General features: G+C 44.7%; 2 protein-coding genes across 3 annotated transcripts in view; both read left to right on the plus strand.

The window, feature by feature from the left end:
• Window positions 1–1,648: 1,648 nt before the first annotated feature.
• Window positions 1,649–9,463, plus strand: trim105 (tripartite motif containing 105). Its single transcript, XM_012834448.3, has 7 exons — window positions 1,649–1,804; window positions 2,347–2,664; window positions 3,823–3,918; window positions 6,246–6,479; window positions 7,380–7,399; window positions 7,943–8,058; window positions 8,388–9,463. Exons 2-7 carry the CDS (start codon window positions 2,392–2,394, stop codon window positions 8,939–8,941), a joined length of 1,293 nt encoding a protein of 430 aa, XP_012689902.1. The 5' UTR covers window positions 1,649–1,804; window positions 2,347–2,391; the 3' UTR covers window positions 8,942–9,463.
• A 2,814-nt stretch (window positions 9,464–12,277) lies between these two features.
• Window positions 12,278–13,314, plus strand: part of flt4 (fms related receptor tyrosine kinase 4) — a 51,021-nt gene continuing 49,984 nt past the window's right edge. For both annotated transcript variants that reach the window (XM_031586802.1, XM_031586803.1), the window contains exon 1: window positions 12,278–12,742. In XM_031586802.1, coding sequence (XP_031442662.1) covers window positions 12,685–12,742 — 58 coding nt within the window. In that variant the 5' untranslated portion in view covers window positions 12,278–12,684. The remainder of the gene's footprint in view (window positions 12,743–13,314) is intronic.

The raw sequence follows: 13,314 nt of genomic DNA on the forward strand, positions 1-13,314 counted from the left end.
AGGGAGCGATGTAGCTGCCCTGTTACGACAGCAAGGTCCTCTGCACCTACCTCCAGCCAGCAGAACTTGGCCAGCTGGACAGTAATCAACTCTGCACCGGCAGGTCAGCAGACAGATCTTCACGGATGATGCTAGTGACAAGCTGGTTGGCCGCCGCAGCTGTGTGTGTGTGGGGTTGGGGGAGCCTGGATACCGTTGCCGCTGACCTTGGGCTGTCCGGATACACCACTTTCGGCACCACAACACAAGAAGAGCTCGACATCCAAGCCTTCATCCGGAGGCTCTGAGACCACAACCGACTGAGCACACCAGGGACCTTGGCAGCATCCCAGGCCAAGGCGGAGCAGGTGAAACGAGGTAGCCAGAGGTGCTGCATTTTGCTGCCCGCAAACCTGAGGGTTCTCCACGCTCCCACTGACAGCCAGCAGGTTCTCCAATCAGAGGGTCTGTTGCGTCGCTGCACCCAGCTAGTGGGTCTGTCATGGCACCGCTACCGCCAGCTAGTGGGTCTGCCATGGCACCGCTGCCAGCCTTCCAAACCGTTATCACCTCTCCGACCGAGCCCAGGGCCTGCTGCTCCGGTGGTTCAGCTTCACCAATCGAGACAGCCTTGAAGGGCGGACCCAGCAACAGCATTGGCTTGTCCCCAGCAGCTTTTGGGTGCATGGGTTGCTGGAGACAAGGGGGGGACTGTGGGTATCTCCCAGCATGCTGTGTGAGCAAAAGATTATTCTGTAATTTATAGTGTTCTGTTCTAGAATAATGCGGTCCATGTCTCCCTTTTTTGGCTGATGTTGGCATATGTGACTGTTTATTATTTCATCTGTGTGTTTAAGACCTGTGTTAGTTCCCTGTGTTAGTTTTAGGTAATCTGTCCACTGTTGGTGTAAGTGTCATTGAAGTCAAGACCAGCTCTCTTGTTGTCCCATCATATTCATGTGTGTGGGTGTGCTATAGCCTACTAAATGACTGCTACCAAACAAAGCATTGCCGCTACTACCATCACTTAAGAATAAGAGACCAAAATATAACAACATACTGTCTCTTTCGGAGTTACTGCATCCCTCCATAGAACTTTTTTGAAAACGGAGGGGCAGAAATATTCGTTTCTGTAAATACCCGGCTATGTGTAAATGTGGTCTTAGGTTAACACACTCAGTGAAATCTGGTTCTCTCTTCCTCCTCTGGTGCGCACCATTGAAAGAATAAACCTGGACTTGGTTTTTCATCACAATCTGACTGAGTCTCCGATACATTTGGGATATAGAAATAATTCCTTTCAGAACATATGTACAAGAATCATTAAACATGGTAAGGTCCTGTCTGAGCTCAGATTGAAAGGGCATAGCCTACATTTGAACTGAGGACTATTGACCCTTATAAAATAAAGCCAATACATTACATAAAAAAATCGAATAGCACGTGCTCAGACCTACAGCGTCTTTGATTTCAACTTAAAGCTAAATGGCCTATGTTGGTCAACGGCTTCGAATATGACTAAATTAAAAATTAACAAATGATCATATTTAATATTCACATATGTCAGACTATTCCATTGTCTACAACTGTTGAATGTACCGAGCCACTCCGTCGCCTATGTCTTATGTCAACACTCAATAGAACAGAGTGTTCTGTTAACTGTAGGGTACTGAGCAAGTTACATAATCCGAGCCAATCAGCGAAAGTGTACTGTCCGGATTCCTCCCGCGATGTAGCAAACATGTGAATGCACCTTGATGGGATAGTGGCCCACCGGATAAAAAGCGTTTCTCATCGAACAGTTTTGCAGTCAGACAATTCACAGGTTTGTAGCATAACTATGCATGTTTGTTTTGTCTGTAACGATAGTCGTCAGATATTAGGTGCTTCAAACAGCGTTTGCTGAGCTAGCACATACTAGCTGGCTAGCTAACTAGCTAACCAGCCGCCTGGGCGAATGTTTACAAACAGAAGAGGCAGCGTTAGCTTTACATGTTTTCATGTAGGTGGGCAGCAGTGGCCACTGCTACCGAAGCAAGGCATTTGATGTCCAAATCAGATAGTTATTGACTTATTGCCATTCTGTAAAACTACTCTGAGGGGTTATGTTAAATTGTTTGTAACTGATATCGCAACAAATGTCCCAACAATGTTTTTCTCATCACAGTAAAAGGAGAGTGTAACTTAGCAGACGCGCCAACTAGCCTAATTATAAGAAACACATTCCCGTCGTTTTCTGATGTGCCTTCTAATGAAGTCTCTTGTGACCGTCTGATAACAATGCTGAGAAAACTATGTTGAGTGGTCAAGCGACCCTTGCTAAGCCCTGACACGTGATGTGTTATGTTCTTGTGACTCTTGCGACAGACTTGGGTGTGAAGTGTAAGTGAAACTAAAGGACACAAAGAAGCCATGGCGTCCAACAAGAGAGTGATGAATCTGAGAGAAGACCTCACTTGTGCCATATGCTGCGACCTCTTCAGAGACCCGGTGATGCTCGGTTGTATGCACCACTTCTGCAAGCGCTGCATCTCAACCTACTGGAAAAATATCCGGGGACCCGTTCCGTGTCCACAGTGTCGCCAGGAGTTCCCCTCTCGACAGTTTCAAACTAACTATTTAGTTGCGGGCCTTGTGGATAAAGTAAGGGCCAGCTCTTCGGACGGTTATGTCAAGAATGTTGAGGTAAATATTAATGTCCCTCAAGAGACAATGTGACCTACTATAAATTGCCACTCTATACATTGTAATAACGTTTCAGTGGGCTCTATTATGGATTCCAGGATGAAATCAATATGTTACTCCCACTAATGTTGGCAGACTAAATTAGCCTTTTTTGGAAAAGACTCCCTCAATGCATTTATTGATTCAAACCAGAATTAAACCTACACATCTACATTATTATGTAGCATTAAGACCTTTGCCTATGCCTTATCTGTTTAACTGAATAAAAAGTAACCTGATAAGCCCGGTAGGAGGGAGTGAGAGGAGGGCCTTCGATATGCAGAAGTGAATCACGTTTCACCACGAGTCATAGCCAAGGGTTTTCGCAAACCACAATACAACACAGCACCCCTTTCCCCACTGTTTTCTGATCACTGTTGCAGTAAATCTCCGATGACTCTATAATCCACATCAGTGGTGAAGAAGGCCAATTTTAGCGTAATCGATTCTGCACTGATGAGATTAGTGGCTGTCATCAAACTCAAAGACTCCACCAGTCAATAACTTCTTTAAAATATAAAGTATGGTTTTGAGTGTTGAATTGTCACGGTAAACGTGATTGTAATGCTCACAGAGACTTTAATACAATTGTAAAGTTTTTAAGTTTCAAAGCAGTGTAATGTTTGCCTACTGGGATCGGCTGTTTAGGCCAGTTGAGTCCACTGCATAGGCTCAGCCTTATAAGGACTTTGGTGAATCACACTACAGTATAGCTGTATCTAAAGACTTTAGGGGAATCTCTTGGATTGAAAAATAATACCAAACCTTAACTCAAACAGATTTTATAGTCTGCCTAGACTGCTTCACTAATCAGAATAACATATCAGCCTCCAACCTAGGCTATTCATTACAAGCAAAATCCTGCTTAGAGCAAGTGAATTTATTCACCTTGAAATATCACCTAGAAATTGTGTTGACGTAGGGCTAGAAATATCTGGAAAACAAGGCACCAATGGTTTGAATTTATTACAGTTTATTTTAGGGTGTTAAAAAAGCAGATTCTATAGCTGCAATTTTGCATTTGTCTGACAGGGATATCCATAAATCCATTTTATTTTTTTCTTATGTAAGTTTGGTAAATGTATTGTTAAAAAAAAAAATCACATTGCTCTGTTCCAGAAACAACTCAAAGAGACTCTGGAGTCCCAACGCTCGAAAAGGGAGGACTACATCAGCATGATCCGCAAAGACAAAGAGAAGGTTGACGCACTAAAGGTTGGTTATGGTGTGTGTGTGTGTGTGTGTGTGTGTGTGTGTGTGTGTGTGTGTGTGTGTGTGTGTGTGTGTGTGTGTGTGTGTGTGTGTGTGTGTGTGTGTGTGTGTGTGTGTGTGTGTGTGTGAATCAGTGTGTGTGTGTGTGCTGGAAACAGGAGTGTAATGTATCCCTGGTGGTCAGCCTTCATTGTTCCTATAGGATTTATGTAAAAGTCAACCAAATTCAATGAAATTCTATTTTATTTGTGTAATGCCTCACTTAAAAAACCTTGTCATAGAGACACTTTCCAGACAACCAGAGCCCCCCAGAAGAATAACCCTAAATGTAGGGATTGTGGTTTGGCCACCTATGACGTTAACTAACCTCTTGTTATTTTTACGTTAATTTGGGCCCAACGAGTCATTCTGAGGCCAGTGCAGAGACTTGTGCAAACTAAACATGGGCATATGATCCTATCTATATGCCATGTGGAAATACCATAGAGGGGAATGGTCTGTATTCCTGTGCCAGGAACAGGTCTATATATTCAACTTTCCAGTATTTTAATGATGTAAATCTGCAGTACTTCTGTATAGAATGCAGAACAAGCAAAGTCTGTCTACGCATGAATTGAAGCTAATTTAATAACTTGGCTAAATCTTTTTGCTAATTTAATACCATGAGCAAGATACTGAGCGCAAACATGGGCGGGCTAGCACAAGCAGCTTGGTGAGAAGCAGACAACTATTGGTGCGATTATTCGTAAATGGGAGCAACACCAAACAACTGTCAATCGCCTTAGGTCTGGGGCTCCATGCAAGATATCCCCTCGTGCGGTATCGGTGATCATCCGAAAGGTGCAGAATAACCCCAGAACTACATGGGGAGCTTGTGAATGATCTCAAGGCAGCTGGGACCACAGTCACCAAGAAAACCATTGGCAACACACTACGCCGTGATGGTTTGAAATACTGCAGCACTCGCAAGGTCCCCCTGCTCAAGGAAGCACATGTACAGGGCCGTCTGAAGTTTGCCAATGAACACTTGAATGATTCTAAGGAGGATTGGGAGACAGGATGTGGTCAGATGAGACCAAAATCAAGCTCTTTGGCATCAACTCGACTTGCCGCATTTGGAGGGGGAAGAATGCTGAATATGACCCCAAGAACACCATCCCCACCATCAAGCATGGAGGTGGAAACATTATGCTTTGGGGCTGTTTCTCTGCCAAGGGTACAGGACGACTCCACTGCATCGAGGGGACTATGGATGGGGCCATGTAACGTGGAATATGGGGCTTGAACCTCATTCCCTCATTCCTTCCCATTGAAAACGCAACCTTAAGGATTTGGAGAGGATCTGCAAAGAGCAGTGGACCAAAATCCCTCCTGAGATGTGTGTAGACCTGGTGACCAACTACAAGAAAAATCTGACGTCTGTGCTTGCCAACAAGGGTTATTCCACACAGTACTAAGTCATATTTTGCTAGGGGTTCAAATACTTATTTTCTGCATCAAATGCAAATTAAGTCATAAATGTTATAAAATGCAGTTTTCTGGATTTTTTTGTTGATATTCTGTTTCTCACTGTTAAAATACACCTACTATTACAATTATAGATCACACATTTCTTTGCAAGTGGCCAAACTTGCGAAATCGGCAGGGGTTCAAATACTTATTTTCCCCACTGTATGTGGAATGTGAGATCTTCAAATGTATCAGTATAGGAGAGTATTGCAGCCTCCCAGTGTATTCTTCAATCTGGAGGGCAACCTGTGACGGAAAGGTCATCTCATTTGTCAAATGTATTGATATGGAAAGGAATTCAGGGGTCAGAGGGGGCAATGTCCTTATGCTTCTTTATGAAAGGAAATTTTGAGGGCATTATCGGCATTTACTTTTTGCAGTGGGAGGAGTAGTCTTTTGAAATGAGTGCAAATAAATTACGCACGGCGGCCTGCCATTCTGCTCTCGCTTTGAATGAATGGAATGTTGACATCATAAAATGTAACTGTTAAAGTATATTAAACGCAGAGTGAAATACTAGCGTTGACAAATCAGAGTGGGGTTGTGACAGAATATCCCCACTCATGGAATGCCTCTTGTACAATCAAAAATGAATAAATTGTTTGACCGGAACTAAGTATTGTATAATTGCCATAAGCCTGTCATCCGTCCAGAAGTTGAGAAGTGTGAGTGTGCTTCCCATCCACTGATTTTCAGAATCCCAGTCAAAGTGTTTTTGTCTTAATGATGTGGAAAAAAGCCCAATTGTGCGTTCAGATGTGCACAGCCTCAGACGTGCTCATCTCCTCCTGTTTCTCTCTCTCCCCCCCCCCCCCCGGCAGAAAGTGGGTGCCGAGCTGCAGGAGCGAATCCGGGCCGACTTCTACGCGCTACACAGCTTCCTGCAGGAGGAGGAGGCGTCGCTGCTGGAGCAGCTCCGGAGGGAGCAGGAGGAGTGGGAGCAGGTACTGCAGCGCCACCTGGAGGTCCTCAAGGGCGCCGTGAGGGAGGTGGAGCGGGCCGTGGGCGCCCTGCAGCAGGCCGCGGACACCATGGACACCAGCGTCCTCGTGGAGGTGATCACTACTCAGACTTCTGTTCCACAGGGCCCTGCTTGTTCGCTTCTTCAGACGAGATGACAGCTTGCTAAATCACAGCCGTGACTTATAATACTAATAAGGCACTGTATCATCAGTTAGTGATGACAGCTTACAGGAACATAGTGAAACAAAAATACTTTTTCAAGCCCATAGATCCATAGTCTCAGGTGCACATGTAAGGGGCTGATTGGCTAAATCCCTTAGAATGTGCTGCTGGGTTGGCAGCTCCAGACCCATTAGCATGAGTCATGTTTGAACAAGGTGTTTGCCGTGGGCTACTCACCGGTAATAACATTATATAGCATGTGCCATATTGTCTGGCGCAAGATTAATAAATATATATATAAATAACAAAGCCTGATCAAAAGAAAATGAGAAAATGTAAATATAGGTAGCAGCTCATCCTCTCCATCCATTTTTTTCCTAATCATCTTCGAATCAGAAGTAATTCTGTCCTGGCTGTGTGTAGTGTGAGCATATTAGATGTCAGCCACTGCAGCACTCTCATTAGCAGATGGACGTGTTCTGTCAATGATGAGCCTGCTAATAGGAAAGTTGTGGAGAAAGTGAATCTTATTTGAATATCAAAGCATTCTGGGGGTCTGAATTAATCTCTTTAATACACACAGCAGAAGTCTTTTCAGTCACAACCTTATCTAGGAAATGGACTGAGCTTTTTTAACCATGGTCCACATGTCAGTAGATTGTTATGGAATTGATGAATCCAACTCTTCATGTCAGTAACCCTCTTCTCTCTCTCTTTTTATCTCTCCCTTTCTCCATCTATGCCTGCCTCCCGGCTCCCATCTCTGCCTGCCTCATTGTTTGCTCTTTCTCTCTTTCTCTTTTTTTCTTTTTCTCCGTTATTCCATCCAGCTCCCAGATTTGAATTCAAGGTGAGTATATGCGAATCTGTAACCTCGCATGGGTACCACAAACACCCCAAATGCTACAGAAGATGAATATTTTGCACACAGAAGATGGGTGTTTTGCACTGCCAAATTCGCTGAGCTGAATTAGTTTCCTAATTGACGGGAGGCGGGGGTGGTGGGGTGGTGGACCCCCCAGGGAAAGAGGAACAGGTCGTCATGGTGCCAGAAGTTTAATGAAAACCGGCGCGGCGCCAAGCACCTTATGACTGTATCGGCATGCCGGGCCTATCCGTCATCAAGACATGTCTTTCTGCTATCTCCCCTGAATACCAAAGCCCTAGCAGCTTTCAGCAGCAAAGCAACACACCAGCCGCACTAGGCTGAAAAAGAAATAGGAAAACAACCCTGTGTTGTTTTTCTTTTCCTCAGCTTCAGATATTTTTGTACACAAACTCCAGAGATGAGCAAGAATATCTTTGCATTTCGAGGAAGGGTTTTAGTTCACAGTTACTTTCATCTCAAATTCACATAAATAATGAAAGGGTTTTTTTTCTTCCGTCACTCCAGATCATCACTACAACTCGGTGAAGGACAAGATTTTGACTGTAATGTTTTCAGCAGCAAATATGTGGCTCCGATTCAGTACGCCACCTGGAGAAAGATGTTCCAGGTCCTGAAGCCAGGTAATGGTTTTCTCTTTTCAAAACACAACATAACTTTCCTTTTCACAGTGGTAAAGAGTCATTGAAAGCAATAAGAAGTTGATCCACCATTTTAATTTATGTATTCAGACATCTGTAAGATATCTTTTCTCCCTTGAGAAAATAAAGTTGTGGAATTTCAACGAGCCACAGAGTTATATGGGGGCACCTGTTTTTCATGACAACCAGAGTAATGCATATATTGAAGGAATTCTCTGGCACAGGACACGCACCCCCCACAACCGCACACACATACTGCATACATATTGATCAGCAACCGTCTCTCAACGCCCCTTCCTCTCTCTTTTAAGGCCCAGCCCCGGTGACCTTCGATGAGGACACGGCCCACCCTAGCCTCATCCTATCGCGGGACAGGACCTCAGTGGTGGAGCTGCAGGAGATGCAGCCGTACCCGCGCCTCCCCAAGCGCTTCGTCCAGTGCGTCAACGTCCTGGGGGCCCAGGGCTTCGCGTCCGGCCGGCACTACTGGGAGGTGGCGGTGGGCACCAAGCCCAAGTGGGACCTGGGGGTGGCCCTGGAGGCCGTGGACCGGCAGGCCCGGGTCAAGCTCTGCCCGGAAAACGGCTACTGGACCCTGCGGCTGCGCTGCGGGAACCAGTACTCCGCGGGGACGCAGCCGTGGACGCCGCTGCGGCTGGTGGCGCACCCGCGGCGCGTCGGCGTGTTCCTGGACTTCGAGGAGCGCCGGGTGTCCTTCTACGACGCGGACGACATGACCCTGCTGACCTCGTTCTGCGACGGACCCAGGGGGAAGGCGTTGCCGTTCGTGAGCACGTGCGTCACTGATCCGGGCCAGCGGACACAGCCCATGCGCTTCGTCCATCTCCCAGTGGAGTTTCTGTGAGGGAGTCGCTCACACAGGCCCTCAGAAGAGAGACAATTCAGCCTTCCGTACTGTACTGTTTCCCAGTACTGTATACAATCCCTATACCGTAGCTGCACACACTTGTTTCTGCATTGATCAAAGCTTAGGAAGGTCATGCTCTGGTGCCTTAAAAAGTCACGTGATGGGAGAGAGTGTGTTTTAGGAATGTGTGAGTGTGAGAAAGAGAGAGAAAACTGCTGCTTTGGGTTTTTGTTCTTTGTTCATATCTGTTAAATCTGGTCTAATTGTTACGCTGTATTGTCATTTTGTATTAAGCACCTTTGAACTCCACAAATCACTTCAGAGGGAATGAAGTCACATGTTGGAGGATGGAAATGGATGGAAACCAAGTGTTCACTTGATAAGCTGTAAAATGAATGATTTTATTTGGAAATACACAAGCGCGAATTTGTATTTTCTTTTCTCCAGCCAGTGGTATCTCTTTTTGTAATTTTGTTTGAAATGAACACCTACAATAAAGCCAGAGTCAGTTCACATTCAGCATGTGGTTAGTTCTGTTATTCCATGTATCATGCTGTGGGTGCAGGGGGGGGATTCTGAGGCATTTGTGGTTCACTGCACTGTGTCAGGCCCCAGCGAAATGACAGGAACTTGTCATGTGTTTACACCGGTGCTCAGCTTTCCGCCAAAACAACCGGTCCTGCACCGCATTGCCGAGGATGCACGTCGGTAGCCCAGACAACCACAGTATTCCCTGCCATCGATGCAAAACCTGCTGTAGCACATCACAGGGCACATGCGTCATACTTCCACATACGCTAAGCTGACATTCACTTCTGCATATACTGTCAGTTATGATGATGATATAAACTCATTCCCATTCAAACCCATTCATTCTGTCGTGCTATGAGGAATGCCATACGCTTTTCAAAGAAGAGGCAGGCAGATTGCAGAGTACTATGGGAAGTTGATGGGGGGGGGGGTGTTGTAGGGGGTGGGACACCTGGAGAGGAGTCCTGGATCTAAAGGGTGTGAGGATGAGACTCCTGTTATCTATAAAAACAGACAAGTGCACCAACATCCTACTTCCTCCCCCTTCCCTGCAAAGGGGTCAGGCAAACAGAAGGACAGCGCCGATGCCCCCGACCCCTTTTACTGTCCTCCTGGGGACCTCGGTGGACAGGATGTGGTTTGGCCGCTGTCACTGCCGCTGGAACAGGAACCAGCGCCGTCCTCCCCAGGGTTAGATTTTTTTAAACATTTTAAAACAACACGGAGGAGGAAAACCATTATTTAAATCAGCAGTATTACACATACCCCCCACACCCACCCGGACCTATTACCATTCCGACGGCGAAACACGACACGGAACACGTCGAGTCGTGTCCGTAGCAACAAAAATAGTGGAGCAAAAATGAAATGTCCTGTTTATTTATTTTCCCCTGTTATTCTTTCATTCTTCGGCTGTGCTCCCCGGCATCTCCACACAGACGATGCACATTACCAGCCAGACTACCCTGCAGTAAGCCGATCCACTCCAGGGCCTGCTATGTGGACTGTAAAAGAAAACGCCTTGCGGGCTCGGCAGGGGGTAAAGGCGGCCCTTTGGCAGGCTTCGAGGCGAGCAACTGACCTGTGACACATCCTTCCGATGATGGTGAACGACGGCGGCCACAGAACAGGAAGGGGCTGATGGAGTCACACATGGCGCTTCAAGGACTGGACCTTGAGCTCAGTCCCTTGAGGAAAAGCCTCTGGGAGATGGGGCCTTTTTGGATGGGCACTAATGTGCATAATTTTACTGTTACTGCTATCATTAATCAGTTTTTTTTATTTTTATGTCAAGTTGTTATTATTGTAATAATATTATTGTATATTGTTGGTTAGCTGTTGTCATGGTGGTGCTGCTGTTGCTGTTTACCCATTTAATGATTATTAAAAGTGATTCGTATGTATGTGTTATTACTAATATTACAACAGATAATACATGTATTGTGCAAATCCATTACTCCTCTACTGTCTAAAAGGAGGAAACGTTTCTTTCCTCAGCGTTTCTTGTTTTTGTTTTTAGTAGCAGCAGGTACTTTTAATTGTATCCAGTCAAAGCCAGCAATGGCTTGTTTGGGGTGAGAGGGGTCCTACCCTGAGGTGAGAACCAACAAGCACAGCTTAACATAATATTGAAACATGCACTTTCACTTGTTATTCCTCACAGTTATAACGAGCAACACTGTGTTCCTTCTCCAACCTTTCATCTACCACACAGGGAACCCGAGGAAGCTCCATGTTGGGTATTACAAAGTTTGGTTTGAACAGAGTACACAAGACTACTCTCTCTGTGCAACCATGACAAGATTCATGAACATCAATTTAATGTTTCTTATTGCAAAAGCACCATTTTAAGTGATTGCACTTTCTAACCTCACAAACTGGAGCATGTCTCAGAGATGAGTATCAACTGTGACACTTAATAAGAAGCATTTGATAGATTAGCTGATGTACCAGACATATGGTAATAGCAGACTAATTAAGGTTCTGATGTTTTGTATTATTGATGCTTTCAGCTCCACATAAGGACACACACACACACACACACACACACACACACACACACACACACATAAACATTTAAAGCAACCACATACACACTGTGCATAAATATATGGTTATGTACATTAACACACACATGCACGCACACATAGACACACATACAAACTCACACCCTCAGTCATACCACACACATACACAAAAAGCTGACTTAACGTTATTATGTGGTTCTGCACATGTATTTCTTTATAGAATTATGTTTCAGACTGGTCGCTTGTTTCCTAAATATATATTAGAAACAACGGCCTTTTCATCAAGGACATACAGGCAGAGATGCGCACGCAGATGGTTCTCATTCACAGTTTTAAGAAGTCCCTATAGAAAAGGGTTTCTGGGCATCGTGGTGGTTGTGCTGAGAGGTTGGACAAGAGGAGAAAAAAGCTGTCAATTTTGTTTTGTTGGATGCATTCACTTATAACCATATAAACAGATCAAAAAAAAAAGAGAGAAAGAGAAAGAATTTAAGTTGTTGGTTCTCCATATGGAAATACGCCAAACGCTGGAAGGTGCATTTTTGGCCAACAAGAATAAAATAAACTTTGCCAAAGTGTCAAAGTTATTGTAAATCTGACACATTTGCATTGTGAATGTAAACTTGACATATCCGTATGTGACAATTCTATGCATGTGAAACCATTTACTTCTAGATTAAGTTGTCCGAAGAAAACTCATCCATTGTTCTGACACCTTCATAAGTCTCACAGAGTGAAACTCATCCATTGATCTGACACTTTCATAAGTCAGACAGAGTGAAAAAGGATGTTTTTTTTTTCTCTAGGAGGAACTTTTTGGATGTTGCCTGCAACTCCACAGTGCGTCTGAACGCAAGGGGTGGATGCGCTTTGCAGTCACGAGCGAGGGAAAAGGAAATCATTGTGGACCCATTCCGATCCTCATGAATCTTAGCAGCAGGAAAAGCGCACTTCTTTTAGCGTGACAATTCACACATACTCTATTGCCAGACTGATGCAAGTGAGTGAGTGAGTGAGTGAGAGAGATAGAAGCGCTCCAGAGAAGCTCACCTGGTTGTCCATGCACGGAATTACTTACTTTCCTCTACTTTCCCGCTCTTCATTGCGTTTTTGACACCATCAAAACACTGAGTTTGTTTAAAAAAAAAAAATCGAATCATTCGAGGACTGGGAAATCTGGAAATGAAGAGAGACTTTACGATTTTCTGTCGGATTTGGATTGGGATCGCTTATGCCTCAGGTAAGAATGAACGTTTACTGTTTGAAGTGGAAAGCAAAAGCGGGACTGGAAAGTTCTGCTGGAACTGGGAAGTTTCCCTTAGGCGTGTTATCAAAACGCAGCGTCTCAGGTTAAAACTTTCACCTGGAGTTTGACAGATTCATGCTCTTCAGGTTAGCTCGTCGTAATTACTGATAGATAAACATTTCTGTAATTATATGTACACTGTTGACGAGGCCTGTAACTAGCCTACTAATTGATACAAAAACTTAGCACTGCGTAGACATGTTCGTTTGGCAAGATACAATAGTCCTGTTTACGTTGATTCTGTGATTGGTTTTTCAGCAGCTCAAACTTGACCTGGTGGTCCTGTAATGCATGTTCGTTGGTATTGAGTCATGTTGTCCTACTGTAGTTCACAGTGTAATGTTTCGCTCGTTTAATTCATAATTTAATCCAGTTGCATTGATTCTGTTATGCTCAACCTTGATCGGTTTCTCATACCATTTTGGCAGCTTGGGTGGTCTGTTTTATTTCAGGATGGGTCTATTCCGAAATCATTTTCCAAATTCACCTGAACATCAGTTTATTTT

The sequence above is a fragment of the Clupea harengus genome, chromosome 20 (assembly GCF_900700415.2).
Source record: "Clupea harengus chromosome 20, Ch_v2.0.2, whole genome shotgun sequence".
NCBI lineage: Eukaryota > Metazoa > Chordata > Actinopteri > Clupeiformes > Clupeidae > Clupea > Clupea harengus.

What these genes read in the sequence shown, in the direction of transcription:
- trim105 (XM_012834448.3), top strand. Translation starts at nt 2,392, where the DNA reads ATGGCGTCCAACAAGAGAGTGATGAATCTGAGAGAAGACCTCACTTGT. An exon ending in ACACCAGCGTCCTCGTGGAG is followed by an intron (nt 6,480 to 7,379) that starts GTGATCACTACT and finishes TATTCCATCCAG; the next exon opens with CTCCCAGATTTGAATTCAAG. An exon ending in GTTCCAGGTCCTGAAGCCAG is followed by an intron (nt 8,059 to 8,387) that starts GTAATGGTTTTC and finishes CTCTCTTTTAAG; the next exon opens with GCCCAGCCCCGGTGACCTTC.